Genomic DNA, 27,508 nt, shown 5'->3' with positions numbered 1-27,508 from the left:
AGCCATGTTGGAGAGGCTTTTAGTCACAAGGTGTTCCACTGTTAGTGTTTGGGTACGTCTGTCTTTGTTGATCTCATCAAAGGGCCAAAGGGTCCCGGAGAGGCAGAAAAAAATGACCTCAAGTGTGGATTTAATGCAGAATAAACTTAAACTCGAGTTACACTCACAGGATCGACCAGCTCTCAGGCTGCCAGTCAGGCAAATTATTTACTAAATGTCTCAGTGCTGTTTCTGAGCAGAGCCTTCTGTGTGTTCTCAGGTATCTGAACCACGTGCGGGCTGCCATGCCTCAGGACACAGCTGGAGGATACACCTCAGCTCTGGCGTGTTATCGAGCCATCCAGGATGCTTTCAGTGGGTTGTTCCCTGCAAAAGGCTGAAGCCATCCAGAGCTCCTGCAGTTAGACTGAATGGACTATAAATACAGTACTACTACCACAGTGCTGCTCTGGTGGGTAGTGCTCAAGGTGTGTGTCACTTTTTTTTTTTATGTTTTGTGTTAGTTTTATATTTAAATAAATGACAATAATGAATGTGTCCATCATTTTACAGATTTATTTAAAAATGAACCAACTCAGCATTTAAGAATAATAACAATGATAACAGGTTTTGGTACAAACACAAGAAATTAATTTACTGAGCTGAAGCTGAGTCATGACTTCTTATGACGATGTAATAAGAGCATTTGTCAATTAAAAAAATAACTCAAATGTTTCCTTGCACGCCTCATAGTGCCAGGTCAAAATGATTATGATGATGAATGTGTGGTTTCTTCACACTTCTGTCTCTTTGGGGCCGGTTCCTTGGATGGTTCTGTGGATACACAAAAGAAACAAAATCTAAGAAACTATACCTGTCCACCAAGATTTGCTCCGGAATTTCAGTAAAATCCTAAAAAACCAAAAAAGTACACAGCATAACAGTGAAAACATACATACTCTAAATATAATATCAGTAGACATCAAACAACACGCTTCCTAAGTCCTATATGTCAAATGTTCAAATGACATTCTGGGAAAACTAATTTCAATTGCAAAAAAAAACCCCAAAACAACTTGGAGCTTTATTTATATTGAATAGCAGCCTGACCAGTTATCAATCCAACATTCAGCATTTTTCCAACATTTTTATTTATTTATTTTTTTTAAACAATTCTCAATAACGTAATATAAAATCGCACTAGTTTGACTTTGATGCAGCTGCTTCTCTCCATCTGTAGTTGGTCTGTCGTTTGAACAACACTATCTGATTGGTTACATGTATTCATGAATAGACGAAACACTGAAAGATAAACGTCTAAAAGTTCTCTTTTGATTAAACAAAAAAAATTGTAAAACATTAATAAACACAGGCATTTTAAGTAAGTTTTGGGATTGTGTTTTGTCTAAATTTGATTACAAAGATTTTCAATTTCATTGTCTGTATATCTGTTATGGTTCTCGTTGATTATTGATAATTGGTTCTTTAACATGTGAATAAATAATACTTGCAGAAATTACACTTTTGCATCAAAGATATAAAAGCTAAAATTCTCATCATGGAGGAAACTATATTTATGTGGAAATTTATGAATTACATTTGAAGAAGATAGAGAAAATAGTTGAATAATTTAAAAAAAAAAACATGCTTGAACTTGCTTGTCTCCCCTTTCTCATTAATTTTTTAAACATCTGCTCATTCTGTTTTTATGCTTGCCTGTGCTTTTTCAAAATGACTAAAAGTTAAAATACGTAGATTTTTTAAAAACGTAGCAAGAATTAAGTAGCCAAAAAGTCTGGAGGGGATGTGAAAGTTCATTCTTAATTCATAGACCTTTCTTCCTCTGTTTCCCCATGTGACTCCGCAGCCTTTTCCTATAAATGGTATTTTCATGTTGTCATTCTTTGTTAGTTTTTATACAGAGGTCATTATGAATTTATTGTTGGACTGACTCACCTGTGTGTTCATCATCGCGGCAGTAGAGGACCTCCTTAGGGAGCGTGAATCTTACACACATCATATCTTTGTTGGGTGCCACATTACGCACAAAATGTACCGAGCATCTGTCCTCCAGAGGGAATCCGAGGCTGCAAGAAGCCCTCTTCACCACATCAGTGTCAGGGTCATTGTCTTTAGAGAAGCCGTAGCAGTGAACTGTTGGTAGGTTTTCGTCAGTGGGAGGCTCCTGGTGCAGGAGGCCTCTGAATGCATCCAGGAACTCCAGAGCCAAAGCAGGCAGGTTCATCACCACATGAACACTGGCTTTTCCCTTCAGCAGTGCAGGCAGCTCCTGCTTCAGAGGTCCCTGGATGAACGCTCTGCCGTCCAGATTGAAGCTTCTGACTTTGCTCTCCACCTTGTTAAGCTTGCAGTTGTGCTGCAGCCACTGATAGGACTCTGGGTTGAGATCGTTGGCTAACACGCTGGCACCCAAGCGGGCAGCTGGGATGGCAAAGGGTCCCACACCAGCAAACACATCAAAGACAGTGTCACCACGTTTGATGAGCTGCACCACTCGCTGGTGCTCGGTGCTCAGCCGAGGGTTCCAGTATACACGAGAAAAATCAAACTCATATGTCATCCCGTTTTCTTTTACCTGCAACAAATAAAGATGATGAATGTTAGAGACATCTCTAAAAATCAATGTTCTGAATGTATTCAAGAATAACTATAAAAACAGGCAACACTATATACATGTGTGGATTCCAGGAGCTTCAGTAAAAAGCAAATGGACTTTTCTCATAGGTTCTTCAGGAAGAACCCAAATCTTGAACTGAAGAAGCCTCTTGGATGCGAGGTCAAATGTCTTCAAGACGTTTACCGACGCTAACAAGGCCACTGTGAACTGGATGACTGAGTATCTACACAGACACACACTACCAGTCAAAAGTTAGAACACACCTTCTCATTTAATGTTTTTTCTTTATTTTCATGACTATTTACATTGTAGATTCTCACTGAAGGCATCAAAACTATTAATAAACACATATGGAATTATGTAGTAAAAAAAAAGTGTGAAATAAGTCAAAACATGTTTTATATTTTCATGTTTTACAGAGAGAATGCCAAGAGTGCAAGCAAAGCTGTCATCAAAGCAAACGGTGGCTATTTTGAAGGATCTAAAGTATAAAACATGTTTTGACTTACTTCACATTTTGTTGTTTACTACATAATTCCAGATGTGTTCATTCATGGTTTTGATGCCTTCAGTGAGAATCTACAATGTAAATAGTCATAAAAATAAAGAAAATGTATTTGTATTTATTTTTAAATGTGTCCAAACTTTTGACTAGTAGCATATGTGTGTATCCTTTACTTGAAATAACTGGACATACTTTGGCGACCATGTTCTCCTCTCCAGCCAGCACCTCCATCTTGAAGTTGCGGTAAGTAGAGTCAATTATGTTCATCTTATTGACCACACAGGTGACGCCAGGATTTTTGTCCATGATCACCTGACCTGCAGCAGAAGCAGCAAAGACATAGTGTCTTTAAACGTGACTTAATCATGCTCGTAAATGTTTATAAAACACTACATACATCAACTTTTCTGTACAGACACAGTCTGCTTTGTAAATGCTGAACCAGGAATCATCAAGCCAATTGTACTGTTACACTGTTGGAAAATGGTGTGCATGCATAGTGGAAGTATAAGCTGTGGAGAAATATTGTTTTTAATAATTTTACAGAGAAGCTGCCAGATGTTTTTTTTTCTTCAGATTTACATGCAGTGGTTTATGTTCCAGTAACTACTGAAACTGCAGTTCTGTCTCTCTCCCCATTCATTAGATAGGAGACTGGTCTTGTTAACTCAAAATAACTGCCCCGCGGTGTTAGCAAGGTGATTGCAGAGTGGTAAGACTTGACTTTTTGTAAGTGCTAAAAATGTAGTTAAACACTAATTTATGTGGGAATAGTCACCATGAATGTTGAGATACAAGGTAATGGGTGTGACAGCTTTTTTTCTACCATGTAAAGAAAGCATTTTAAAGCTAAAATGCACTGAGTTAATACCATGATGGTTTCAGTTGATACTTTGCTTATGTGCTGCATATCCCCGAGCAAATCAAGCGAGACACTAAATATGGGCCCGGCTGGGGCAGCTGCTTGCTTTGCCTAGCTGCTAATCCAGCCTTTTCTGAAATATCACTTCATACTGTCAGTTTCCTTTCCTCTGAGAAGGTGGTTACTCGCATGGACATCAAATTGTGGTTGTCAATATTTTCTTAAAAAAGTCTGCAGGAACACAAACACAGCAGGAAGTACAAGGGAGGTCAAGCATGGCAACAGGTCAAAACACTGCAGTTATATTGCAGCACAGAAATGCTCAAATGTTTCAATTTTGCATGTAGCTGAAGTTGTTTAACATTTACTCTGTCATATTTAACTGCAGCTGCTCATTGTGAACGCAGTAACAAATGTGACACAAAGATGGCTGAAGAAATCAAAGAAAAAACTGGTGAGGCATGACAAGTCCTTTTTTTAAATTATTACTGTGATGATTACAAAAATTAGGTGCCAAGATAAGCTGAGGTGATACTTAAATCTGTCACCACCTCTGTCATTTTGGATGTAAATCTTTCTTTGTTACCTATGAGGTTCTTGTACGGCAGCTGGTGGTCTCTCAGGTTCATGTGAGCGATGTGTCCCACCCGGCTGAACGCAGAGGTCACGTCTTGTCCTTGAGGCAGCACAGCTTCCAGCACTTCTTCACTCTTCAGGTTGTCGTAGGTCAGCCTCAGCTCATAGTAGTGCAGCTCCTCAGCAACACCAAACGACCTCAGAGCTTCAGCTTCGGCTTCACTAAAGGAGCTTAATGAGGACACACTGTGAGGGTCCAAGAGGACTAAACGAAAATCACTGCTCTCCTCTTTGTCTTGAACCACTCTGGGCACTCCTGGGCGCTGGATGGTCGACTTTTTCAGACTCTTTACGACTTTATTTAGGACCCCAGTGGGCACCCGTAGGGCTGGGACTGTGATGGTCTGTGTGAAGGCCTCTTTGTCCAGAGAGGTCATACCCCGGACCTCTAGAGGGAGCCGGTACAGCTTAGGTTCCATTATGGGCTTCAGAGAAAAGCCAAGGCGGGCTTCAGGCCAGAGGCTCCGGTGCACAGCGGCTGGTTTCAAGCTCCTGTGAGTTTGTACAGCTGCTAAGGTTCTGGTAAGGAGTCTGTGGAAACAAAAACGGCTGTTACTGGGTAAAAAAAGTGAACACACCCACATCTAAACTCCAATACAAATGTACACTAGACGTTAAAAACACAAAATGTGCTACTAATGTCGCAAAAACTCACATTCAGAGAGCTCACCTCAACATCCTCCGTCCACCGGCATGCTTGAACTGCGTCATCGGTGGTGGACCAGAGCTAGCAGGTGATTGGACAAACAAGCGAAAAGTACGTTTCTGATTGGACCGATTTCCTCTGACGTCTTTCAATGCGACGGAACAGAGAGGCACATGACGGGATTGAGCAACAACAACAGTGAGCAGCTGACAGATTGATAAGAGAGTTTTACTGTGGTTTAACAGAAGATGGTTTCATAACTCTGCTGCCTTTACGCTCACCGCAGTCTGACGGTTTGCTTTGTGGAGTTTGTGTGCTTGAATCTCTGACAATGAGTATAAATAGCAGCGATAACACAGACTTTTATAGTCAACAAACCGCCGGGGAAACAGAAGGCGACGAAACTGCAGCTCTGTTAAGGAATGTAAGTACTAAAACACAGCGAAGACACGGTGGACAGGAATATTCTCTGTAAACTAGTTATAAAATGTCTGCGGACAGACATCACATGCTTGTTCTAAACTTCACAATTTCAGTTTCCTTTGTTTTCTGCTTCTGTCAGCACTTTGAAAGTCCACCCTAAAAAGAAACTAGACTGTGACATTAAAATAGTTATTCTAAGCACGTATTCAGTTTAGTCCCCTTTTTTAGTTAATATGAAATTTAGAATTGAGATATTCTCAGATTTAATTCTAGAGCTGTAACAACTAATCGATTAACTGCTAAATATTTGGATCAGTGAGAAAAATGAAGGAAGAAAAAAATCTCTAAAATCAGATTCCAGCTTCCTAAATTTGAATATTTTTTGGTTTCTTTAGCAAACAAGTTTATAAAGCTGTGCTTCTTAGGTGAATATAAAAACAATCAGAACATGTAAAAGATAAAATACAAAATAAAGCAGAATGAAACAGAATTGATTAAACTAATTAAATAAACATATAAAAAAAACATGACCAACAAGTCAAATAAAATGCAAACAAATTGTGTTGAACAGTTAAAGCACCACAAGCTTTCCGAAGGCTAAACATTAAACTTCTTCATTTTATTCATATTTAACTTAGCTATATTGAGTGACACCAGTTACATTTAAATGGTAACTCTGCAGACTACCAGAATCAGCCTTTAACAATATGCATACTTTGTCTGTATTTGTAGAACAAAAACTACTATTGAAGTTGTTAAAATTTCTAAATTCTCAGTAACAATACAGCAACCACAAGTATGGTGTCCTCTGTGGTAGTTACAGCCCATTCAAAACATGTGTCAATGACGCTGTAATCCCTGACTATTATCATTTTTGGAGTTGGTCGCATAAATTCATACCAGTGGTTGATTCTTCAATTATCAGTGTGTACTAGCAGTTCTGCATGGATAGTAGCTTTGACTGCGAATTGTTTATATAGTCTGTTTCTATATGCAAATTGTTTATTGGATGGATTCTCTCTTGGAAAACCTTAGTGTATTCAAAAGAGGTGATCTATGTGATGTTTCTGTGGGATTCATCGGTTGCAGTGAGTGATCAGTCACTGCAGCTGATGCTTTAATGTGGCCAGAAACACATACACAAAGAAGGTGGTGACAGTAGAAACCGCCATTTGATTTTATGACGTATTGCCATGTCATAGTACTGTCATAATTCAACCACACATGGTGAAACATGTCCTAAATAAGTATATCATGAACATTTTATCTAGATTAATTGCCATTTACCAATCAGACTCCAGTCACTAGACATAAAACACGCACACACACACGCACACACACACACACACACACACACACATGCACACATACACAAAACTGGAAGGTGAGCAGTGTTTTTATGTGACCCTGAACAAGAAGAATCTGGTTGAAAATCAACCCGTTTGCATTTATTTATTTATTTATTTGTTTGTTTGTTTGTTTCACATTATATTTTCTTGCCTGTGTTTATTTGTTTTAAAAGTAACATTTTTTCTATTTTAAAATCTGTGAAAATTTTATTTGCTGCATTTTTTAGTGTACACTGCCACCAGTCTATATTGTCATCCATGTGGTATCAGAGTTTAGTTCCTGTCTTTCAGTACTGTAACACGGTGAATCAGATTCAGAGGCCTGCAGGTCAATCCAAGCTTGTTGTGACACTGACACCAGAGTTGCCACTCGTTCTGTCCAGGATATCCCCCATTACAGAGGTCAAGCAGTTTGGGCAGCTCCCCTTATCCTGAGCTCAGGCAGCTGTCCCACAGCCAGCAGCTCAAATCCCACCCCATCCATTCCCATTTCCATTCCCCGATCCTACATGCCACTGCAGTGTTGTTTCATGACATCCATCATCAGCGCCAGCCAGTTGTTCCTAATACTGTCATGAGCGTTTCTCCTAAGGCTCTTACGAAAATAATCACATTTCTTCTTCTGCTCATTTGTCTTCATGCTCACAGTTTTGCCTCTTCATCAGTGTGCTTACATCTGCTGTGTGTGCAGGCAACAGTGCAACCCAGAGCCAAAGGAGCCTCCTTTGCCTCATCTGTGTTTAACCTGATGAATGCGATCATGGGCAGCGGTATACTGGGACTAGCTTATGCAATGGCTAGCACTGGAATAGTTGGTTTTTGGTAAGAGTGCTCTCACTGCACATTCTTCCACTGTACTTTTTAAGTATAGGACAGCTTTTTAAAATAATCAGACATAAATACAACTGTATGTAAAATAATTTATGCTCCATCTCACTTTTCTTTCTAGTATCTTGTTGCTGCTGGTGTCCAGCCTGGCAGCATACTCTATACATCTCCTGCTAAAGCTTTGTGACCAAACAGGTGAGAGACTAATGATGCACACACAGTCTAACTTTAGATAACGTATTGGTGTGGGTTTATCCTGGAGCTTTCATCCAGACTGCACACCTAAGCTGTCTCCTTTCCTTTTCTCATGGTTAAATCAGGGTGTCAGCAAGCTAGCGGATACAGTTTGTTGTCTGTTTCATATTGCCATTTTTGTTTTTAATTATTAATCGTGTCCTCGCATCACTAAATCATGTGATGTTTAAATAATGTTTTGAAGATAAGGAGATAGGAAAGGAGATAAGAAGAGATGGGATGTAGTGGGATTGATTCCCAAACCAAAATGTTCAAGGTGCAGGACTAAAACTGTAACTACAGGTCAGAATAAAATATGCATACTTTTAGGCCCCAAATATAAAAATGTACTTTTCCTTTTAAAGCATGTTTGTCAGAAATATTCTTTTGCTTTGTACAGTCTTTATATTACTTATTTGGAGCCTAAAAGTGTGCGGTGTACCTTTTTTCTGACCTATTGATTCCCTCCCTGTTCCTGGTTTGTGATGTTTGGAGTATCCTGCCATGATTTTAACATATGATTGTTTTTGATTTGACTCTAGGCATCAATTCATATGAGGACCTTGGAAGGAAAGCCTTGCGAAAACCAGGAAAAGTAAGTGTTGACTTTTGGACCTCTCTGCCCAGAGAAAAAGTTCACACACTTACATTTTCAACATGAGCAGGAAACGTATTCCCCCATAACAGCCTTTTCAAAATTCTTTTTAGGTTCTGGTTGGAATTGCTATTCTCATCCAAAATATTGGTGGTAAGTTGGCCTCCATTTCAATGCGCAGTTACATGCATTATTTCTGACATATTGGACATAAACCGATTTTGTGGTTTTCATAGAAGCAGAGTGGTGGAGAGTGTGAGGAGTGGTGCAGGGTCAGACTCTGGACAGTTTATTCTGGAGGCAGATAGTGCCTCCTGCTGGTGATCACAGCGCTCTGTCCTGAGGTTTCTTCACTCCTGTAGGGTTATTATCTGGATTCACTGATAACCTCTGACCTTGTAGCCGCTGTCCTCTCAACCCTCTCCCCTGGGCCTGAAACATGACTTCTTCTCTAACTGATCGCTGATGGTAAACCCATTCCCACCCCCTACAAGTTGAGAAACCTAATGGGACCCCTCCCTTTATTTCCCCTCCCCCCTTACCTCTCTCTCTCTCTCTCTCTCTCTCTCTCTCTCTCACTGCCATCTCTGTTCATTCCTCAGCCACAAACTGTGCATCTCAGACTGCAGAGAGCTGAGGTGATAGCTCCTCTGCAGTCATTAGCGGCACGGCTGAGTGGATTATTGCCGTGCCCTCTGGTATGTTTGTGGTTTTCCCAGCATGGGGCAGTATGTGTGAGAGCCAGCACTCCAGCCTGCATCTGTCTATACCCCGGGCCCCTTTTATAAGAGTGCAATTAGCCTCACTCTGGGTAAACATTCATCTGCACTGCCAAAGGCTGATGGGCCAATTGACCTTAATTACTGGCCAGCCCAGGGCTCTCACAGCCTGCATCTCCCCTTGCTCTTAATGAAATGAAAGTGGCTCTGTCTTATGTTGAACACACTCTTCCCACTGTTTGCTGACCACACACCCAACCTCAATTTTCCTCCAACTTTACATACATGCTCATTATTTGAATATGTTTTCTTACCACTTGGCCAGTAACAGTCCTTTTTCTTCACTCAAGGTCCTTTTTATTGTTTAGAGATGTAAGTATTATCCCTCCAGAAATTCCCGTAGAAATGTTGTTGTGCTCACAGTAACCAAATGCATGAAACTAAACCACTGCATCATGTCTGCTGTGTGATCCCTGTCAGTGTGTCTTTATTCACTCGTGTGGTTGAAAACAAAAGGCTTTTTTTTTTGTTGTTGTCATGGTTTGTTTAAATTGATGGATGAACTTTTGCAGGCAAACTTTTTTTGGCTGCTACACTAAAGCAACTGTTGCCTCAGAATAACCTCGTATTGACAGATTCTAGCGCTTGTAAATGGCAGTAGTTTATTCTCAGAGAGAGAATGTCCTTGTGTCTGTGTGGGCTGGAGGGTTATTGGAGGAATTCTCTTTTATAAACAAATACAGGATCTGAGGGATTATGGCTAGGCTTATTTAACGGCGAGTGCAAGACCTGCCCCGGGGCAGTAAGGTCCCAGCTAACTCTGGCTGTGCCTGGCTTCACAAATCTAAATCCCCTAACACTATCTCCCTTTATGACTGACCACACACTGCATCTGAATTCCCGTTTTTGGACCAGACACGTTCCCTTCTCCTGGTGCTCTCTCTCCTTTCTCTTTTCCCTCCTGGATTTATTGAGGCTGGTATGACTTTCATTAAGTGACCCCGATCTTCTCTCTGATTGGCTATCTAAGCATACGGGGAAGTATCCTGTTTCCAAGTGAGGTGGGGAAGGGGGAGAAGTACCTGGATTAGCGTCAGAGATCATTATTGTTAGAATTCCAGCCCCCCCTCCTCACACTTCGTCATCCTGGCTGCTGCTCCCAGCCTCCGGCAGTTGGAAGGCCTGCATAATGTCTGCTCCTCTACACGAGGGGCTTTGCTGGTGATCCTGTTGAGCTGCCTGTCCCTCCCATTTGTATTAACTCAGAGTGGTTGTACCCCCTACACTCAGCCACCCTCCACATTGTCATTTCCTCACATTGGAAAACACACATCATCATCATCACACAGCAATTTAGGATTGCTTGTGGCAGCTTACAGTCATCCTCTGTGTTTTTGATTCAGTCGTCTGGTATGATCGTGGACTGTTTTACTGTTTATGTAGAAAACTTTCTGAGCCTTTTTTTCCTCTCTCTCCCCTCAGCCATGTCATCCTATTTGTTCATCCTGAAGTCGGAGCTTCCTGCAGCCATCAGCAGCCTCCTGAGCCCAGACAGCACAGGGTGGGTATTCGCAACGCTGTGAGCTCCCCACTTCGCCAAAAAGCAAATTTACTCCAAAATCCATCACAGCTGCGGCAAGAACCGAGTCATCCTTTTAAATTAACTACACTAAGATAAAGAATGAGTCACTCCTGCTCCAATGATGTTGTAGATTATACATTTGGCCTGCAAATAAGTCAAATTTGACACTTCTGCACCACAAAACTACACATACTGGAATTAGCGGGGCAATGACAAATGCATGAATAATGCGGTGGAAGAAGACCTCTCACCAAACCGCTGTACACGACTAATACTTTCTCTGTGAGCGACTGGAGGGAAAACTCTCTGTCTGTTGTATAACATGAAGCATGCCCACAGGAAACATATTCATGGTAGAGAGACATTCATCACCTATCAGCAGCAGCCAGTCTTTCATTGGCCTACGTGGACGAGCCTGCAGATCCTCGGTCTCGCAGAGAAATCTCCGGCCAAGAATGTAACTTCTATCAGTTTATTATTGGCCACACTGGTTTAAGCAAGAGTTGTAGCTGCTCTCAGCCCTATCCGTCAACATCTGAATCTTCCCCACACAGCTGCTTTGTATTAGTGCTCTCCTTTCACCCCCCAAATCTCTCACACATGTTCCCCGGAATCAGACTGATACAAGGGGATATCAGTTTTGCCATTCTAATTACAGCTCACTGCTGAGGGAAACAAAACATTTCTGTTAATGAGTGGCTTTGGGATGTTAACAGACGCACAGTCGATTCCATCAAAGCCTAAATAAACGAGTTGTTTTATATTAAAACGCATTACTTTTTTCTGGCTCATTTGTCATAATGCGGCAGAGTGAAAACAAAGTCGCTCTGCCGTCTTTTTGTGTTTGTGCTAACGGGCTCCATGTCCTGTTTCTCTCATCGAAACCGAAGGCATGGACAGCTGTGCGTTCGAGGTTGTGTTGCGTTGGCCAGATTTATGCTGATCTTCAGCACTGTGTGGAGATCGACTCAACTGGCAGTCACACTCCAACCTTAACTGAAAGCTATCCTGCATCTTGTTAGAGCATGAAATGTTCCACATTTCATGGGTCTTCTAGGTATCCTGTGCCTTTACAGTAAGCCTGGAGCCTGCTGAGAATGGATCCTAATGGTGACTTTTTTATTTATTTTGTTACATCCCCGCGTCTGTGAGGCGAGGAAGGAGGTTGATTAAGATGCAGTCGATTGCTACACCTAAACTCAGGTTGGACATGAGGTCCTCCTGACGTCCATTCACAGGGCAGGAACAGTGTAGACGCAGAGACAAATCCATCAGCGCCGACGGTAACACCACAGCTGTGAAACTGCCAAACAGGGGTCAGTGGGTGTTGATGTGGTCGGAGCAGGTGCTGCTGACTCTGGGAGCCCCATAAAGAGTGGTGGAGCCAGTCCCTCATGACCCCACGCTGCGGTCCAACATACAGCAGCACCATGCGGCACCCTTTCCACCCGACCCCGACCCCAGCGGAGCCAGCATGCCTTCCACATGTGTCACCTCCAACACCGCCACCACCCCTCCTCCACGTCCTCCTCTAGCTCCCCAATCCCATATAAACCGCCAAGGCTATCCCTCAGCAAAGGAAAATATTATTCCCCCTCTCCAAAAACCCCGGCAAGTGAAATGCGGTCTCATCTGATGGAACGACACAACGTTTGCATGTGAATTACATAATTGTTATGGTTTGCAAGAGCTAAAGCCCTTAATTCGTACCACATGATGAATCTGTCGCTCCGTATTTGAGCACGAAATGGAGACAAATTTCCAGAGCCGGCCCATCTTAAGACAGAGGAAGATTAATCTGTGCTGTCCCTGACATTTCAGGACCTGGGAGATAATGATGAGAAATGTGTTTTAATTCAACATTGACCTTTCATAATTCATGTGTCTTTTTCAGAAATGCCTGGTATGAAGATGGCAGGCTGCTTCTGATCCTGGTGACACTTTGTATTGTTCTACCTCTGGCAATGTTGCCCAAAATTGGTGAGTTATTAGGTTTAGTAGCTTCTTGGTTTTCTGCTGACTGTTGAGTTGATCTTTCTCTCGCACGTACAGGCTTCCTTGGCTACACCAGCAGTCTCGCCTTCTTCTTCATGCTGTACTTCGCCGTTGTGGTATGTTTTGACATAAACCTCCAAAAACCCATCTGTTACTTCCATTGTTGACTCGTTGCTTTGTCTCATCTTCAGATCGTCGTGAAGAAATGGTCCATCCCCTGCCCGCTGCCTCATAATGTGACCACCCTCTCAAGTGCCTTCCAGGTAGCAATAAACAGCCTTTCTTTTAGCTGCTACACACATACGTAAGATACCGTAGGTCTGAGGTAGGTAGTCTGGACCAGACGGCCATGGCTACAGGATTAGGAGGAAAGCCCAGGAGATTGAGTTTGCTGATTGCTCTGGCTGATGGGGACCAGAAAAGGCTGCAGAGAGCTGCCAGTCCAGAAAGGAAGGAAGTCCAGGCGACCTTACCTGATCCTGGAAATGAACTCTGACCTTTTGGGATTATACAGACAACGCTATAACTTTAAACCTGGAGTGGGTTAACTCAAAGCTCTTAGCTCCAGAGACAGACTGGAATTCAGCTTTCTCTTTCTGTTTGCAGCAGCACTACAGACGTCCTCTCCTCTCAGAAATATCATGCTCCCTCTGCTCTTCTTGTTTCTCCAGATATCAAATTCGTCTGACTCAGAATGTTCACCCAAACTTTTCATCATCTCCAGTAAGGTACGCACACGAAACCGGTGTTTTTCTCTGCACCGCACATGCACAAGCTTTGAGGTGTCAGTGAGAAGTTGCTGAATGCAGGTCGGCAGCAGTTGTTTGACTCTGATGACAGTTCACACTTTCACCTATGAAGGTTGTGGAACTCGAGCAGCAACATGCGGCTGCCATTCATATTGATGTTATACGTAAAGGCCATATGTTCATGTGACACCGAGAATTACACTTAGCACATGTGGCAAAAATAACTTTATGCTGCCTTCTCACAAGATGGCTAAAAATATGCTTGCATGGTACTATAGGTGTTTATTTACCTCTTGTAGTACAGCGTATATTTAAAGGAAGTTGTAAGAAAGTTCACGCCGTGATCTTGCACATCACACTCAGCAGTGCAGACGGTAATTACTACTATACAAACTCTACCTTGACCCACCTGCCCCCTCGCTCTTGTGTCACAGTGTAAGCTGATAATTTGTTAATGACGGCTGTGCTGTGACTGATGTGTTGCAGAGCGCCTACGCCATCCCCACCATGGCCTTTTCCTTTCTGTGCCACACGGCCATCCTGCCAATCTACTGCGAACTGGACCGGTCAGCACCGCAGCTTCTAACCTCTACATTTACTCCAACTTACAGTCACTAAGCCTGCAGATCACATGTAAAACATTACGCTCACTTTGTGTCTTTCAGTCCTTCCAAGGCCAGGATGCAAAATGTTTCGAATATCGGCATCAGCCTCAGCTTCCTGGTTTACCTCATTTCTGCGCTGTTTGGCTACCTCACCTTCTATGGTAACCCTGCAGGGACACACATCACCAAGATCCCACACAGGCAGATTGATTACTGTGTAACAAACACTGATAAACATTTAAGAAACTGTGACAACACATGACACAATGCAGTTGTTGAGTATATGAAAAACATAATACAAGGGACAATTAAAAACATTCTGAGACTGTACCTACAAGAATCACCATGCCTGATTTAAATATGGCTGCCATCACCATCAAAGCAGTCTCTTTGCTGCAGTGATACTCTACTCTGGCATGTCAGGCACCTTCTGCTATCAGTGAATCTCCTGAATCTCCTTCAGTGTGTTAAAGCAATGATCCTTTACTTTGAATTTCTTCTTGGGGAAGAGGAAGAAGTCACAGGGATCCAAATCTAGCAAGCATGTGAGCAGGCGATGGAGATGTTGTTGTGGTAAAAAAACAAAAACCTATGTGTCCAACTGCAATAACACTGTGAGCAAGTCCACATTGCAGTTGGAGCACCCACATATCGACAATTCAGGTCATTTGCACCAAGAATTCTCTGGGAACAAAAAGAGTTTTTGTAATGCTTACTTCTGGTCTTTGGTTGTCTGCAGCATGAGCCTGAAGGCAGAAGAGGGAAGTCTTTGTACTATGGGTGACTGCTGTCTCACAGCACAGTTGGAAACTGATTTAAAACATTTTTGTCAAAAGTTCTGACAAGCTTCCTTGTTTGCTTCCTATAATTTTTCCTTTGGTTATGACAATGTCATTTTTACATTTCAGATGTAGGTTACTAAACTGGCAGACAACACTGACCCCATATAGACTGTATAAAATGACTCCATAAGAAGTCGATTAAAACACATTAAAAAATCCTAGTTTTTGAGACAATAAAGGAGATGCTGTCTATTTTTTCGCTTCTCTGTTTACATCAAAATGCAGTCTGTTATCAATACTTCTTGCTAAATATTTGTCAGTATTTGCACACTCCACCTTCTGGCTCTCAATGTGTGTGAGCTGGACAATATGAGCTTCACTTCACATCTTTTAGTTTTAATGTATTCAGCTGCAAATGAGCATCATTAGAGCATATTGAAAATATACAACTGAAATGTAGCTTTCATTATATTACAGAAACTTAAAATTAAAGTTTCATCTGCAGACATCAAGAAATGTCAGTTATTATGTTATGCAGTGTTTTCTATTATATGATATATAACAAGACTGAGAGGATTTAGAATCAAGGTGAGCTAGTGATTGTTTTATCTGTTAAATAGACTACAACCAAGGCCAAAATTAGTAATTCGGGATGTATCATATAAAATCTGATTTTTAAAAAAATTCTAAATAACATCTTTGCAAGTTTCTTGCTACCATCCATGATCTTCAGTGCAAGTCAGATTTTTAAGATTTTTATTTTTTTAAATTTTATAACTGAAAACTGAAAGGGGGATTAGAAATGTCTTGATTTTAGAAAGCAATTCCTCTTTAACCAGTTTCTGAAATCATTATATTATCAGAGATTTTAATGCTAATAGCCTGATGTCGTTTAAAGTTTCAGAATCTGTAATTTTTAGCACCACTGTAGCGTGTCTTGAGGTAAAATCATCTCTTAAAGATCAACACAAAACACAGAACCAGTTGTTCAGTAAAACGTAAATACCCTCCCATATTTCCTTGCCTTTTATCAGCTGCTTCATCAAAGGAGCCTGTTTGGTGGCGTTACACCTGTTAAAGCTCAGTGTTTCCTCGCTCTTCTTTCCTGCTGCTTGTAGCCCATGTGGACTCTGAGCTGTTGCTTGGCTACGATACATACCTGCCTCGAGACATCCTGGTGATGACGGTTCGGTTGGCCATCCTCATCTCTGTGCTGCTCACCGTACCACTAATACACTTCCCTGTGAGTAGACCAACTTCAGAATATTACTCATCCTTCATTTTTTTGGATTCCTTATGCAAACGTTTGGTGCTGAGTAAAAACAAGAAATGGTAAAAGGTGCTAAATTTGTAAACCTTCCTTTTCACTCCTGATGGTACTATTCTGTCATAAATCACTCTTGACATTCTCCTGCACTCTGACTGCACTCTCGTCTTGTTTTCCCATGCCTTTGGTATTTATTAGTGCATCTCTTCTATGTTTTTTTATTATTATTATTATTATTATTATTATTATTATTATTATTATTATTATTATTATTATTATTATTATTATTATTATTATTATTATTAATAATAAGTTGATTTTATTGGTTATAGCTCTTCTTTTTTTTTTTACATTTATCACTATTACTAAAAATCTATCTATTATATAAATTAAAACAGTTACTGGTGCCAGGAAAATTACTATATATTTACTGGTGTATCTCCAAGAATTAGAATATTGTGGTTATTTTTTGTAATTTAATTCAGAAAGGTAAATGTTCATATATTCTACATTCATTACACATAAAATGAAATATTTCAAGCCTTTTTTTTGGTTTTAATTGTGATGGTTATGGCTTATAACTCATGAAAATCAGATACCCAGTGTCTGAAATAATTAGAACATTCGATAAAATCTATTTTTAAAAAATTATTTACACTACAAAATTGTCAAACTTCTGAAATGTATGGTCATTTATACACTCGATACTTGGTTGGAGTTAATTTCAAATGAAATATTCCAAAATGTTGAGGGAGGGTTTTAGCTCAAAAATGAAATAGAAAAATGCTTAACACTTTTTACTTTATATGTAATGAATGTAGAATATATTAAACCTTTGATAAAATGTTCTGAACTTTTTTCACAGCGTTCTATTTTTTGGCACCAGTATTATGAAGAAATCTGTATTAACCGTATGTCTGTGTTTTGTTCAGTTTCTATTTCACAGCTAAAATAGTCAAACCCTTCCTCTGCTGCCAACATGCTCTTCCTCACAGTCCTAGCAACACCACTTCAGACGAGTGCTCAGAATCTCAGTACATCTTCCGTGATTCCTTTTGGCTTACTGAGCTTTATGTGTGTTGATGCTGCAGGCCCGTAAGGCTGCCATCTTGCTGCTGTTTGGAGGACGAGCCTTCTCCTGGCTCATCCACGTCATCACAACTCTAACCATCCTCAGCGTGGTGCTGATTCTGGCAATCTTTGTGCCTGATATCAGACAAGTGTTTGGAGTAGTAGGTAGGTGATGCTTTTGAAATATGGAACAATAAAGGTTTGTTATATGAGATATTATCATAAGTTTAAATGATGTGTTAGATTTTGCTCAACTGTAAAACGTTTGGATTTGATATTAAAAGCTGTCAGTAGTTCACAGTTGTTGACTGTAGTGGCTAAAATCACAGTTTCTGCAAATATATAATCAATCTTGGAGTCAAACATGCTGCTGTTATCAAAACATGCAGTAAGTTGTGTGTGCAGTTTTAATGCTTTTCATGTTTGTGCTTCAGGATCAACCACATCCAGCTGCCTGTTATTTGTTTTCCCGGGAATCTTCTACCTCAAGATCAGCAGCCAACCTCTCAGATCCATGGACTCTATCGGGGTAAATGCATGCGATTCAGTATATATCGAGAGATCAAGCTGCAATCATTTACATTTTTACGTACGTCTTTTTGTTTGATGAGTTCTTTCGTCTTTTTTGTGTAATTTGGATACTCTTTTTGTCTCTCTAGGCTATATTTCTTGTGGTCTTTGGCTTGATTATGGGTGTCATCAGTTTGTCTGTCATTGTCCTCACATGGGTGAAAAGCTCCTAACCTCCTCTGGGCCCCTCAATCCCAAATCACAGGCAAAGGAAGGGAAATGCTCACCAAAGAAACTGAATCCTGAACAAAGAAAGGGAACGAATGCTAACCAGCATCTCCTCAGGCACTATCTTTATGGTAAAGTTGTTCTCAACACTAGTTCAATGTTTTTTCTAAGTCAGAAACACATCTTCTATATGGTGACTTTTAGACTACCAAATTCATTTTTTTAAAATCATCCTTGAACAAAAGATGAGTGACATTTACTGTGTTATTTTGTATTTTTCTATGTGGATGACCATGCACTTTATGTACAACCAGGTACAAGTGTTTGAAAATGTTGTTGACCACGCCTGAACCATAAATGTACCAAATGTATTGCTTTTTAAAATTTTGTTTAAGACATACTTTCACAGATACATTTTGATACATTTTTATGCTTTAATTTGTGGCCAAATGTTTTATTCACTTTAATGATTTGAAATTTAAGCATCTTGTTTTCATCCTTTTATTCATGCATTGCTTTTTCTCCTATGTGCCAAGCTTCAGGTATGAATATTTCTGCAACTTTTCCTTCCTCAATGAATGTGATAAAACCTAAATGAGTACTGTAAAATCATTTTTTACTTTTCTAATTACTGACATTGAATAAAAGAGATTGTTTATCTAATGACATGTCAGTTGGCTTTTTTATCAGTGTTGTGGGATGCACATCAGTCAAAACACATCCATGTGTTTGACTGGCAGGGACAGCACTGAGGCTGAGACCTGCTCCTCTGTGTTATACTGAGCATTCAGCCTGCAGCTAATGAAAGCCATATGCTCTGTACGTTTCTAATCATGATGCTGTTTAGATTGTCTTCATGCTGCCTCTGGAACCTACAGTCACCCGACTGCTGCTTTTAATCTGAGGAATTAGGCAGGGCAGGCCGTCGTCCCGGCACAAAGCAGTGGCTGCCTGGTTTTCACGGCCCCCCTTCTGCCTTGAAGGAGGTTCTCTGGAGCAGGAAATATCCTGGGCCTCCATACGCTGCTCTGAAGGACACTCCCATGCAGAACAGGCATCATAGCGGCTGTCACTGCTGCAGATATATTTGTTTGTCATTGGTGGAAGAAGTAACTGGATGCTTAACTATAGTAAAAGTACCAATATATTAATGTAAAAAATGTAATATTGCAACTTCTGCATTGGCTTTTTTCATTTTTTTTCCAAGTTGTTTTGGTAAATATTGAATATTTTTGAACTATTTAGGCCTGAAGCAGTAATGTGTGTAAGGTTTTAAAGCCAAATCTAAATTTGAAAAGTAACTATCGCCGCTGTAATTGTCGTTGGTTAAAAAAAAAGCAGAGTATCTCTCTGATTGTAGTCGAGTACAAAGTGGCATAAACTACCTCTGACACTCCTTTACATGGGTACATATGGGAGCGTCAAATGCAGCACAAGATTACCACCTAGTGTCAGCTTGTATTCACAGCAGCCCCTGACATCCTGGCTTCATGGACATTCCTCTCCGGCTTTATGAAATCCTTAACTAGGAAGAGATAACCAGATGCTCCAATTTTCTCCCAATTTTATCATGTGTTGGAAATGTGCATGTTAACACAGACCAGAGCTTGTTTTTATGAAGGCCTGACTGGGGCATGAGCCCTGAGCCCGGGGTGGGAGTGTTTTTGTTTAGTTAAGCTCACTCACACCCTGGGCTCATGTCCAGCAGTATGACAACACCATCTCCCAGGGTTAAAGGATGGAATGAGGCGGAGGAACGATGGTGGGCTCAAATTAAGCCCCTGTTGGCAGCCTCCGCTTCGCTGTTGTTTTAAGAGGTGTCGGCTGTGTTCTTTGAAAATCATTTTCTGTTGTTAGAAATCAGAATACCAGCTGGCTCTGATCCCACTGTCCTTACTTTGACCTTTAACATAGTTGCTATCTTAATGCTGAATGTCTTCGCAGAGACAAGAAATGTTGGAAACTGCTGGATCACGTCTGCAGAAAGTACAGTTTACTGTCCACAGTGTTCAGTTTGACTTTACACTGAGGTGACTGCAGCTGTAAAAAAAAAACAAAAACTCTGTTACAAGTAAATATTACTCAAGTAAAAGTATGGAACTATGATCAGGGAAATTTACTTAAAATATCAAAAGCAAAAATACTCGATGCAGAAAAATGTCCCCTGTGACATATGATTAGATTATTAATCATGCAATAATGTAAAATCTGGATTTTATTCATGCATTTTTTTGAAATTGAGCTGAATTTTAATTTATGTGGGACTGCAACTAATTGTTGTTTCATTTTTGATCTGTGTGCTAATATTATCTTCATTAATCAGTTACAAGTCTGGTTTGTAAAATAATATTGTAAGAAATCTTGTTACAAATACCCAAAGTGACAACTTCACTGTGCTTGTTCTATTCAGCCAACTGCCCAAACCTAAAACTCATCAAACATGCGGTCAAAATATTATAACAATTAAAAGAAAAATAGCAAATCTTCACATTTCTCAAGTTTTTACATTAAAAATTGCTTTATTGCCAGCTCATTTTGTAATAATTTTGGAATGTAGAGGTGGAAAGTAACGACGTACATTTACTCAAGTACTATACTTAAGTATGTGTCACTCAAGTACTATACTTGAGTAAATGTATTTTGTTACTTTCCACCACTGTCCTGCAGCCTGCTACAGATCAATGTTGGCAGAAAGCAGAGCCATTTCCTCTTCCTGTTTGTTTCATCGGATCAATGTGCCTTCACAGGTAGTGGAAGTCAGAAACTGCAGCAGACCTGAAAACGTGCACAACATCTGTTTCTGTTTACCCGCATAATCTTGTTCAACAAGCATTCCTGGCTGAAAGGTGCTTCAAGGGTCTTTTCACATCAGCTTTTTAATGCTGTTTGGTATGATGAGTGGTTTTCCTTGTTAGTCATGGTAGGGACTGCAACTCAGCAAATGCCATCGATACGCGAGTGTCATCACTGATGAAGTGCTCTCCATTTCAGTTTTTTTTCTCCTTCCATTCTCTCTCTTCCCTCCGTCTACCTTCACTCCATGCTGCTTTTCTGCTTTTAATCAATTTCCATGCTTTATCAGTAAACATGCTCTTTGTGTCACAGTAAGAGCATTCCTCGCTCTGAGGACTCTTTTTGAGACAGCAGATGCTCCGGTCATATTAGAATGTACCTTATTTAGCAGCACACTCAAATTTCTTCATGCTTTTCATGAAATTACATTGAAAAGGAAAGTTTGGAGTTCCCATTGGAACACTGTCAGCGAACAAAACATGACGGGAAATGTGTAACAGTAGAGAACGAGAGTTTTTAATAGCTCTACTGAGTGTATTTCTCTTCACAGTTCTTGATATATGACATTGTGCAACTTGACATTGTTGTCTGCCTCTGCTTTTTAGCCAGTGATTCTCAGACAAGCCAAGCAGCACATACAGACTGCTGATGTCCTTCACCCTGCCTCTATTGTGAGTATCTAGACGCCACAGTCTCCACAAAACGCAGAAAACTGCAGCACTTAACTATTGTGTGCAGCAAACATGTTGCTCAAGAGACTCTTGAACCTGGTGAAGAATTGACTGACACACACATCACCTCTTTTGTCAGGTCCAACACAATAGCAGGAACACAATGACATAAAAAAAGAAATGCTGTCTCCATAGTCACCAAAATGCAACATCTCTCTGACGGAGAATGGCAGATTTTTTATATTGTCTGAAAAAATCCAAGTCAAAGGTGAGAGAAGCCTTCTGTAAATAAACAAGTGGAGCTCTACAATGTTTTAAGAATTGCACTGCTTGGTTATTTTGGCAGATGATGGTCGGGGCTTTGGAGGTAGGAAGGGCACTGGTGGAGGCCCAGTGGTCAGCAGCACAGTGTGGGACTCGCTCTGTGTTTTCCAGTGGTGAGTGAGGGTGAGCTTGTGTCTTTGCGATCCCATCAGCCCTGGGTTGAGCTCTTAATGCGGCCCTGACGCCTTTCTGGCGCAGAGGCCACGCTGCCTCACATCTGGAGCCAATTACCCTGGAGGGGCTGTGACAGAGCCCCCACCACCTCCTCCACCAGCCTCCACACTCTGTCCAGAGCAGCTCTGACCACTCTCACAGTTACATTCCTGCACTTTTCACAACAGCGTGCTTTATTATTGTCAGTCCCCTTTTCCTCTTTTTTCCCCCCTCCTGCCTCACAAAAACACATCCTGCACCCAGACAGGGATTCTCCTTTTTTCCTTTTAACTGATCAGCACTAAAGCAACAAATAAGACACCACCATGTATTCACAACGGCTGCTGTTTGAGTGAAAAATGGCAATTTTTTTTCATTTTCAAAAGAGTACCGAAACTCATTTGAGTGTCTTGCTAAATTGTGGTATCATTTCTGCAGACGGTGCCACCTAAAACCATGTTTTCCTGTGGTAGAGCACCGGCAGTAAACACCATTTATGAATAAAGCACATTTAGCACCAAATCTGCTTTTACAGGTGTGATTTATGGAGTGCCTTTGCTTTCACACAGCAGAGCCCTGGGGATGTGTGTGTAGGTGTGTTAGTTTCTACGCAGTCTTACCTGAGGAGAGGTTGAAGAGGATGAAGGGGGTTATTCCTGGTGCTTGGACCCAGTGACTGACGGATGTAATTGAGTTTGTGGTGGTGCAGGAGGCGTGGTGGAGGGGGGGTGTAGGTATACTGGCCCCGCAGGATTTCCCTCACCGAGGTCAAAAGAGCTGGGAACGGGCTTCACCGTATCTGGGCCATATTCCCTTCAGTCCCCGCTCCCCTGTTTGGCACCAATGCTATGCTTCATTAGCTGCAGCTATAGGGTGTACCTGGGCAGGGAGCCAGCGGATTGAGCTGTCCTGGGTTACACAGACATAAATTGCAGCGTAGACTGTGAAGCAAATGTGGAAACTCTACAGGTGGCTGAAATTAAGTTGTATACAGAGAATCAGTCCGCTCTGAAATATGGGGGGCTTTTGGTAGCTGTGCTTGTGTGCAATAAAATGCTGGCATCTTGAGGAGATACATCAGAAGTGTGTGTTCATGCCTGTGTGTGCACGTGGCCCTGTGTGTACATGTACACATGTGGCTCAGAAGTTTGTGTTCTCAGTCTGGTGTCTAGAGTCATGTGGAGTTGCAGACTTCTCCCATGAGTGCATAAATTCCAGATTTGGCCATGACAACCACTTACAGAGAGAAAGTCAGACTGGAATGAGGAGGAAACGAGGCAGGGCAAAGAGCCACAGAGTTGCCAGACAGAGGGAGAAGAAGAGGGGAACCGCTGGCAGAACAAAGAAACAAAACAAATCATCCTGGACTGTAAAAATGCCACTTCTGGCTCCATAGTAAAACAGGACAGAGTGGAGGTAAAATACAGAGATTTGTAAAGTTGCTTCATCAAAAGAGACAGGTAAGCAGAGAAGAAAAGGGAGGATGGAAGGTGAGGCAAGAAAAATGGAATTTAGCAGTCTTAGTCTGCCCTCTGCTGGACAGCTCAAACATAACTTCATGTGAGTGGAGCTTTATTGAAAAAGAGGAACACTCTCATGCCCTTTTAAATTCTGTCTAGTCACAAAAATACCATTAAAGACCTTGACTCCAAAGCGTTGGATAACAAATAATGTAGGCAAAGAGTGTGTGCAGATACAAACATGCCTGCTCTTGTTGGTCAAGGTGATCCGCAGCATAAATTTTAGGTGCACAAGTTTTATTTTAAGTCACCAGGTCTGACAAAAAAGCCTTACTGTTGGTAGCTGCGAGCGTATTCACACTCCTCCACCAAGGCAATCCGCTGTCTGCCTGCTTTATCATTACGACCTTCTCTGCTCAGTAAGGTCATGTCTGAGAGGTTGTTTACAAGACAGTCTGGATCCAAGAGATGTGCAAGATCTGGGAGCCCAACTCTTTATTTATAACAGCTGGAGCAGCGAGATGTGGAGCACTGACATGTGGCAGAGTGAGGTGAGAGGTCAAGTCTAACAGCAATAAAGTGGAGACTTTGATCGTGGCATTTATGGATGGAGCAGGCAGAGCACCCTCGGAGAGAGAGGAGAGGAGAGAGTGGCATTTAAAGAAGAAAGGAGAAGCAAAGAGTATGGCTGCATTTAGGGCAAAAAAAGAGGGGATTAAGTGATTAATGTTTCACTTTCACTTTAATTTTTCTGTAGCATTTCCTCTTCCTATTTACCTCTTTAAATCTCAGATATGTGAACAAATGTTTCACTGCAAGATGTCATCAGAACTAGAGGTGATTGAAAATTCTGTTGATTTTTGAGAGTAATTCATTAAAATTTGGTTGGGTAATTGTCAGAAACGTCAACATAACTGACAAAAAAATGTTTGGGAGCAGTAAATCCTTGTATTTATGAGGCATTTGTGTCTACTCATATCACCATTTGTACTGTAGACTCTTTGATTCATGACTAATCATTTGAGGACCCCATCAAAACCATTAAGGCTTATTTTACAGTTCAGATTATCTTATCTGTCTCACGGACTTTACTTCCCCTGATGAAAGAAGAGAACTTTCCTTAGACAAAATACAGAATTATTTTGCAGCAATTTTTGTTTTATTCATACATCAAGTATCCACATAGTTATTTTTAGTAAATATATCTCCTAAGATGCTGTTGACAAAACAAAGTGCTCGTTGTGGTGCTTTTAAGTCAGTTTTCAGCTACAGTTTTCATCACCGTGTCACAAACATCTCTCTTCGAAATTTCACTTTTTCTAAACACTTGGAGTTCCTGTTAATTTGGATGAATGCTCATGAAGTCCAGTTTCCTCCTCAGTAGGAACACAGTCTTGTATAAGCATCTGGAGGAACACAAGGAGAACATGCAAACTCCATGAAAACCATAATCTTCTTGGCTCTGAGGTATTGTGGAATAGAATGGTGAATACAAGCTCTTTCCATGTACTGCTGTGGGATGGCGACTACACAGGTTTCTTATCATGTAGTCTTTCTGTATCATTATTCTTCAGAATCCATGTCCAGTTTGAACATGCATGGCTGAAATATTCATAGCGTAGAGTAGGTTTACAGTGTTTGAACAGAGCCACAGGTGAGCAGGTGTGCTTGAGCTGCATTGAGTGTGGAGGGATGGGTGAAGGGAAGCAGAGACTTTACAGATCTACACAATCTAGACAAAACAACCATGTAAAGCTACGTCAAAGCTGGCAGAAAGATTGTTGTCATGGAATAAAACTATTTTAAAAATGTACCTTTGATACACAGAGATGACTTGACTAGGATTTCAATCAATGAGCAGAGAGACTTTAACCTCCCTATAAAAATATAGATTCATTGTGTAAAAATATTGCTGCAAAAAGAAAAACCTTTATTCAGATTTTATTTGCTTCTAAAAATAGCTACATTTGGGGAAAATGTAAATTCCAAAATTACAGCAATGGGCAGCATTATGACTAAATGATGACTAAACACGGTTTCACGGCGTCTGAACTCTGGGAACTGATCAGTCCCTGTAGATCTTAGAGACCTTTCAGGCTTCAGCAAACATATCTGATTTATTTTAGGCCTAGACCATTAAGAGACTAATAGACAATAAGCAGGGCTTTAAATTCAATTCTATATGTATCTATAAGCCAGTATAGGGGTCTAACAATTGGAGTAATGCATTCTCTCTTCTTGGTGTAGTTCAGCGGTACCATTTCGATTGAGTTGCAGATGTCTAATGGTCTTATTAGGGAGGCCAGTGAGTAGTGCATTACAGTAGTGTACCTTACAAATAATTAAAGCATGAATGAGTTTATCTAAATCTTGCTTGGACACAAAGTTTATCAGTTTGCCTAGATTTTTAAGTTGCCAGAATAAAGATTTTGTTGTGATGTGGCTGCTGAATTTGGATTCTGAGTTTTAGTTTTTAGTACCCTGGATTTAAGGTAAGTATTAGTGCCAGGCTTCCTTCTTTATTGCCAAACAGAATTATTTCACTTTTGTCTTTATTTAGTAGAAATAAGTTTGCTACATCCATTTGTTAACTTCGTCAAGAGAAAGACAAAGTAAATCTACATGACCGTAGTCATTTGGGAAGATTGCTACAAAGATCTGGGTGTCATCTGCATAGCTATGAAAAGTAACTCTAAAGTTTAGGGGAAGCTTGTACACGTGTGACTCCACACATCATTGAAGTTCTTTCATAATCATGATTCCTACTGATCTCCTTTGTTTTAAGTGTGAGCTGAGCCACCTGAGGACACTTATTGAGAGCCAATTTTACAGTCTATCTAGGAGTAGTTCATGATCAACAGCTTCAGATGCTGCACTAACATCTAATAACACAAGGACTGTTGACTCCCCGAATCTTTATTCATGCAAATTCCATTTAAAATCATTTAAGAGCTGTTTCATTTCATCAGCATTGGTGCTAACCTGCTTGAAGGCTGTCAAGGATGTTGTTCAAATGCAGAAGGTAATTGAATTGGATGAAAGCCACGTGTTCTCAGTCATGAATGGAAGATTTGAAATAGGCCTGCAGTTGCCTTGCACTGATGCATCCAGGTTTCTGTTGTTCAGGAGGAACCTGATAACTGCAGTTTAATGATGCTAGAAAGATGCCTGAGCAAACTGAGCCATTTACAAAATAAACATTTACACTGCCAAAGAGCTGAAAACATATTTTAGAACGGCAGAACATCAAATAAGCAAGTAGGTAGCTTAAGATTCTTCCAGTAGTTACTAGTTACTGTAAATTTAGACATTAAAACCTTTTCTTTCTTTTTTTGGCAGAGGATGGTAATATTTTAATGTCTGCAGACCTGACATGATCTTATGTTTAGTCTGATGTTTTCAATTATTTTTTGTGAAAAAAAATATGCAAACTCATTCCATTTTTCAGTTGACAGGAGCTCAAGGAATGACTGCAGTGGGGTGTCTGTTAACCTATCAATAATGGCAAAAAAGCATGAGTGTTATTTATGTTTCCATTAATGATGCAACACGAAAACATGAAAAGAACAGACTTTTCTAAAAACATTTGATTGATTCTGCTCTATTCAAGTGTCCTAGTCAGATGTAATAGTGCAGCTGTGAATCAGGATACCAATAGTGGTAATCTAAGGAACAAAACATCAACAAAAAAAAGACTGATTGAAACAAAGAAAAAGAAAGACAGACAGCCACAAAAAAAATTAAAGAAAGGAAAAACAAAGAAACAGAAAATGAAGAATGAATGAAAGAAATACATAAAGAAAGAAAGAAAAAGAAAGAAAAAGAAAGAAAGAAAAAACAAAGAAAATAACAAAGAAAAAGAGTAAAAAAGAAACAGAAAAAGAAAGAAAAAGAAAATGCATGA

At 40.5% G+C, this 27,508-nt stretch overlaps 3 protein-coding genes across 5 annotated transcripts in view; 2 read left to right on the top strand and 1 right to left on the bottom strand.

Moving 5' to 3' along the window:
- The window catches only part of mnat1 (MNAT1 component of CDK activating kinase), a 32,725-nt gene extending 32,186 nt beyond the window's left edge, over nt 1-539 (top strand). The window contains exon 8 of the mRNA XM_023285945.3: nt 260-539. Coding sequence (XP_023141713.1) covers nt 260-380 — 121 coding nt within the window. The 3' untranslated portion in view covers nt 381-539. The remainder of the gene's footprint in view (nt 1-259) is intronic.
- Nucleotides 538-5,346, bottom strand: trmt5 (tRNA methyltransferase 5). Of its 2 annotated transcripts, none has more exons than XM_023285943.3 (5): nt 5,291-5,346; nt 4,571-5,151; nt 3,315-3,439; nt 1,936-2,575; nt 538-813 (listed from the first exon to the last, which is right to left on the bottom strand). In XM_023285943.3, the coding sequence occupies exons 1-5, from the start codon at nt 5,329-5,331 to the stop codon at nt 749-751; spliced, it is 1,452 nt and encodes a 483-aa protein (XP_023141711.3). In that variant the 5' UTR covers nt 5,332-5,346; the 3' UTR covers nt 538-748. The 2 variants fall into 2 exon arrangements, with proteins under 2 accessions (XP_023141711.3, XP_023141712.2); XM_023285944.3 differs by having other exon boundaries at nt 5,276-5,336.
- slc38a6 (solute carrier family 38 member 6) lies at nt 3,529-18,866 on the top strand. Of its 2 annotated transcripts, none has more exons than XM_055005875.1 (16): nt 3,529-4,438; nt 7,730-7,860; nt 7,988-8,061; nt 8,643-8,695; nt 8,809-8,848; nt 10,897-10,975; nt 12,891-12,976; nt 13,049-13,107; nt 13,183-13,254; nt 13,663-13,719; nt 14,227-14,306; nt 14,406-14,506; nt 16,246-16,370; nt 17,486-17,630; nt 17,900-17,994; nt 18,125-18,866. In XM_055005875.1, exons 2-16 carry the CDS (start codon nt 7,787-7,789, stop codon nt 18,206-18,208), a joined length of 1,224 nt encoding a protein of 407 aa, XP_054861850.1. In that variant the 5' UTR covers nt 3,529-4,438; nt 7,730-7,786; the 3' UTR covers nt 18,209-18,866. The 2 variants fall into 2 exon arrangements, with proteins under 2 accessions (XP_054861850.1, XP_023141724.1); XM_023285956.3 differs by lacking the exon at nt 3,529-4,438 and adding an exon at nt 5,145-5,690.
- Nucleotides 18,867-27,508: the final 8,642 nt, after the last annotated feature.

Source organism: Amphiprion ocellaris, chromosome 20 (genome assembly GCF_022539595.1).
Source record: "Amphiprion ocellaris isolate individual 3 ecotype Okinawa chromosome 20, ASM2253959v1, whole genome shotgun sequence".
NCBI lineage: Eukaryota > Metazoa > Chordata > Actinopteri > Pomacentridae > Amphiprion > Amphiprion ocellaris.
This window is presented reverse-complemented; position numbering and strand designations above follow the sequence as displayed.